The 4,632-nt window shown below is 39.9% G+C and overlaps 1 protein-coding gene across 1 annotated transcript; it reads right to left on the bottom strand.

Moving 5' to 3' along the window:
- Nucleotides 1-3,623: 3,623 nt before the first annotated feature.
- On the bottom strand, nucleotides 3,624-4,114 carry LOC116245344 (uncharacterized). Its single transcript, XM_031616963.1, has 2 exons — nucleotides 3,961-4,114; nucleotides 3,624-3,823 (listed from the first exon to the last, which is right to left on the bottom strand). Exons 1-2 carry the CDS (start codon nucleotides 4,112-4,114, stop codon nucleotides 3,624-3,626), a joined length of 354 nt encoding a protein of 117 aa, XP_031472823.1.
- Nucleotides 4,115-4,632: the final 518 nt, after the last annotated feature.

The following is a 4,632-nucleotide window of genomic DNA, read 5'->3' as shown; positions in this document are numbered from 1 at the left end:
TACCAAAATAAACTCAAGACTAAAATATGATTTTCTCGCTCTTTATCATCCCTACAATAAAGATTATTTATTTATTTAAAAAACTCTTAAATGAATCATTCATCTTTGACTTTGTTAATGATTAACCCATGAAAAATCTATCAATTGCTATTAGAATTTATAATTATAAATGGATATTCCCCTTGAAAAGACACTGACCTCCAATCCAAATCCCGAGTCCTGTCTATCAGCCTTGAGCTACGAAAACATAAACATAATAATAATCGTCTGTTCTTCGCTAAGTCTACTGTGGGCGGTCTACAACTTCCTGATGGTGAGGCGAATCGACCTAGAGTAGGAGCAATAAGAGGGCGAAAACGATGGAGAACAGCCCGTCAACGACGACCTCTCGCCGGATCAGAAAAGAACTTGCTATAGCTGAGCTATAAAATATCAGATGTATGTTGGAGTTAAGATAGGGATCGATGCAGTACATCAAACAAGAGTATGCAATTTGTCTGGTGGTTCTCATCATTATGTTCGTGATCGTCTGGTTTGCAACGGAAAAAGGATTGACTACCGCTATTGCAGTCTTGTTGGAGGAATCATGAACATGATATCAAGTCTTTTGGCTCTGATTATCGCCACACAAAGCAATTTTAGAATCGCATACAGCGCTAAATATGGAACTGGAGAGGCATTCAGAACAACCTATAAGGCTTGCTGTGCTATTGGTTTTGGAGTCAGTTCCTTTGCCACTCTTGGTAATCAGATTTTATATAGCATTGATCATTCTGATTGATGTCATCATCAGCCAACATCCCTTGATTCTTATTCCGCCAATTCATCCTATTATCGAGGACTTTTTGAATCAGTTGCCGGTTTCGCACTTGGAACTTCAATCGTATCTATCTTCACTAGGGTCAGCGGAGGAGTGTTTACTGCAGGCGCCGAAGTTGGTGCAGAGCTGGTCGGAAAAGTATAAGGAGGGATGATTTACCAAAGTCCAAGAAATCCAGCAACTATCACTGAGCATGTAGGCTAGAATATTGGAGAGCTCCTGGGTAGCGTATCCTAATTTTCACCTCTTTAACTTAATCCGTCTGTGTTGCTTTCATCCTTTCGTGCACTTCGTTGACTGGCTATCATACAGATCCTGTTCCTTGCAATTTCTTGGTAAGTAACTTCATGTATCCTCTGATGGCAATAGCTTTGGGGCAATTCTTCTCAATGGCTGTTAGTACGATAGCAACTAACTTTATTGGGTGAATCAGTGCATCAAGCCAAAGCATCATGAGGATACAGCTCTTTTTGATTGCTTTTGTGATGCTAGGAGCCTTATACCTTGCCTCTTTCACCACTTTCCCCTCTCAGTTTACTCTCAGTAACATATATGAACGCTATCATGATGTTCAACAAATTTGGATCCCCTATCTTTGCTCAGCTATCGGCTTAGTTACTATCATACTGTTGAGCCTTTTCAATTAGTTCATATCTTCAGCAGCTTTTTTCCAGTTCAGTCCCTGTGGAGAGCTCCAGATCAAGCTCAGCAGCCAATCTTGCTAATGGTCTGGCGCTTGGCTATATAAGTACTATCGCTCCTATCATCCTAATTGCAGGCGCTGCCTACTTTGCCAACATGTTTTTAGGCTTCTACGGTATCGCACTCGCTGCAGTTGGAGCAATTAGTGGTTTTCCTCTCTTCTTGGCTCAGTCAGTCTTTGCTCCTTTGGCAAATAATGCCTTCCAAATGACCATTCTGTCATAACTAGGAGGAGACCTCGTGAAAAGACATAAGAAATGGATCAAATTGGAGATCTGCAGCATCTAGGAGCCGAGCCTTTGCTATCCACCCAGCCGCTCTCACCGGTATGGCTCTGTTCGGAGGGTATATCTTCAATGCCAATCTCTACAAGCTAATGTATGAAAATTCTATATCAATCACCTAGCCTTTAATCTTCACTGGCGTGCTGCTTGGAGCCATGGTCCCTTCCTTTTTTCAGGAATCATCCTACCTGCTGTTCAAAAGACTGCAACTTAGTTGGTAGACAACGTGAGAACACAGCTGAGGCAAGATGAAGGAATCTTACAGGGTAACACTTAACCTGATTATGCTGATGCAGCTGGAGCAGTTGCTTTAGCTCTCTTAAATCTTCAATTGCTCCATCCTAATCGTACATTTTTTCTATTTAGGTTCTTCTCTTCCCACTGGCGATTGGCTTCGGCTTCGGAATTCGAGTCGTTGCAGGTTATCTGATCGGTCTAATGGTTAGTGGCATCCAATTTTCCCTTTCAGGAATCGCATCAGGACAGGCCTGGAAAGGAACAAAAAAGATGATCGAGTCAGGGTCAGTTTCAGACGAGGAAGGAAAATAATAGGACGCGGGACATAATGTCACAAATCATCACTAATTGGCGAGGAGGTGGGCAGTTCTTTATAAAAAACTGCCAGTCTTTCTTGGGAGCTATAATCAAGCTATCAGGTATCGTTTCAGTCGTCTTCGCCAGCTAGATGCTTTCGGTACGAAACTGATTTATATATCATGTACTCAATTTCTAAGCCAACTACTTGTCTCCATCTTCGATCCAAAATAACGGACATGATGGATGTGTATTAAACTTCTTCAATACTGAAAAGAGAGAGTTTTTTACGGCATAATAGAGAAAACCATGACAAAATGAATGTAATAATCGTCAATGAAATAATTAACTTCCAAGTTAATAACGGCAGCAAAAATGAAATCTAGTAGTACAATACGCATAAAAATGCTAAATTCTCATCCTTTTCTTCTCGATATTGACTCTATTGATGCTTATCCTTCTTTCTTCCTATCTAACTCTACTTTCATGCTTAAATGGGAAGCGAGTTGGCATAAGATGATAGTATTATAATAGATGGGGAAAAAATTTATGATTGTTATAAGCAGAGGAAGATTATATAAATTATATCAATAAGATACAAACAACGTTATTTTTACCTATAAGACTAAGATCCCACCTGTTCCCTTTTACGAAGAAAGGAAATAACAACTTTTCTAAAAGATGGCCGAAGAATAGCAAACATCCAACATGGCTCTTTGCGGGTAAGATTATCCCACAACAACTAGAAACGAAGAAATGACCTCCTGATGTTTATCATATTCTTTGTACTTTTACTTCTCAAATGGGTGTGCTATCGATAACGGCCACCACCTTATCAAACTTTCTCCGAAAAATGGATTCGCAATTATCATTAAAAATGGATATATGCACTATCTTTTCGAGAAGAGTGAATAATCCATGACCATGTTTGTAAAATTGAGGCTTTTATTTACCTTTTTCCTACGTTTTATTTTTAGTTGCAAGTATAAGTAATAATATTCAAATGTTTACAACAACAACGTAAAATCTCACTCAAATTAACCTATTGATAAGATTGGTCAAACTGCCGCATTAAAAAAAATTGGAAAAGATGAAAACCATATCTATGAGTTTTTAATCAAATAATAAAATAGTCTATACTTATGGGCCCACTTATTGCATATGGTCTTTCATATCGTTAAAAAAGCTATGTGGTTGGTTTATTTTGGTATTTTGGCATAACATCCTCAAATAAATGATGCAGATCAGGCCTTGAGACTTCTTCTGGTCATAATTGCATAGAACTATTCTTCGCTTATGAGGCCGTCATTGTCCAAATCAGCTCGCTCGATCATCTCCTGAAGTTCAGAATCATCGATGTTCTCGCCGACCTCCTTGACCACTCTTCGCAAGTTTTTTATCGAAATAAAGCCAGATTTCTCATCATCGAAAAGAGCGAAAACCCGCTTCAGGTTGTCCTTTGAGTCCTTGTTGGACAGACGCGCTGTCAAAAGATCGAAAAATTTGGGAAAATCGATGTTTCCTTGAATCTCGCCGATTGCGTGGAAAAGGGTTTGGTTTTTGGATTAGTAGCCAAGGGCAGTCATAGAAGCGACGAGTTCTAAATGAATGATGCGTTACCTTTGGGATCGATGAATCCGGTGGCTTCATAATCGAAGAGGTCGAAGGCCTCTCTGATCTCGAGGACCTCTTCGGAAGAGATTCCAGGCCTCTCATAGTCCTTGGGGTTGAAGGGCTGTTTGCTCTTGTTGTTTTGACTAGTTGTTTTTTTCATCAAGATATCAAGAAAATAATAAAATTAAACCGTAGTGTATTATTATATCGCCAGGCTATGAGCAATCGCAGAAGGGTCACAAAGTCGGAAGATGCCACCTTCAAGATCATAATGGTGGGCAAATCAGCAGTCGGAAAAAGTTCACTGCTCACCCGATACACCAAGGATACTTTCCAAAATGAATACATGGTGACTGTTGGTACTTCCATCCCTATTTAGGTGTGGAATTCGCCTCGAAGGTTCTCAAAATCGATGAGAATTTCAATATAAAAATGACGATCTGGGATACAGCAGGCCAAGAAAGCTTCAAGTCCATCATCAAGAGCTACTACAGAAATAGCTCAGCTGTCTTCCTCGTCTATGACATCACCAAGTATTCATGCCACGATCAAGTAAAGACTCTTTTTAGAGTTTGGACGGATGGCTAGCGTAAGCTCAAGAGAATGCGCCTCCAATGTGATGGTAGTTTTGATCGGAACTCACAAAGATGATTAGGGCAAGTAAACAAGTGGTTATGT

This window comes from Nymphaea colorata, unplaced genomic scaffold (assembly GCF_008831285.2).
Source record: "Nymphaea colorata isolate Beijing-Zhang1983 unplaced genomic scaffold, ASM883128v2 scaffold0650, whole genome shotgun sequence".
Classification (NCBI taxonomy): domain Eukaryota; kingdom Viridiplantae; phylum Streptophyta; class Magnoliopsida; order Nymphaeales; family Nymphaeaceae; genus Nymphaea; species Nymphaea colorata.
Note: the sequence above shows the minus strand (reverse complement) of the source record. Positions and strands in the feature narration are given on the sequence as shown.

Bases quoted from the DNA above. Each gene is read 5' to 3' on its own strand.
- LOC116245344 (XM_031616963.1), bottom strand. From the start codon at position 4,114: ATGAAAAAAACAACTAGTCAAAACAACAAGAGCAAACAGCCCTTCAAC. The intron at 3,824-3,960 runs GTAACGCATCAT...ATCTTTTGACAG, and splicing joins CGGATTCATCGATCCCAAAG to CGCGTCTGTCCAACAAGGAC.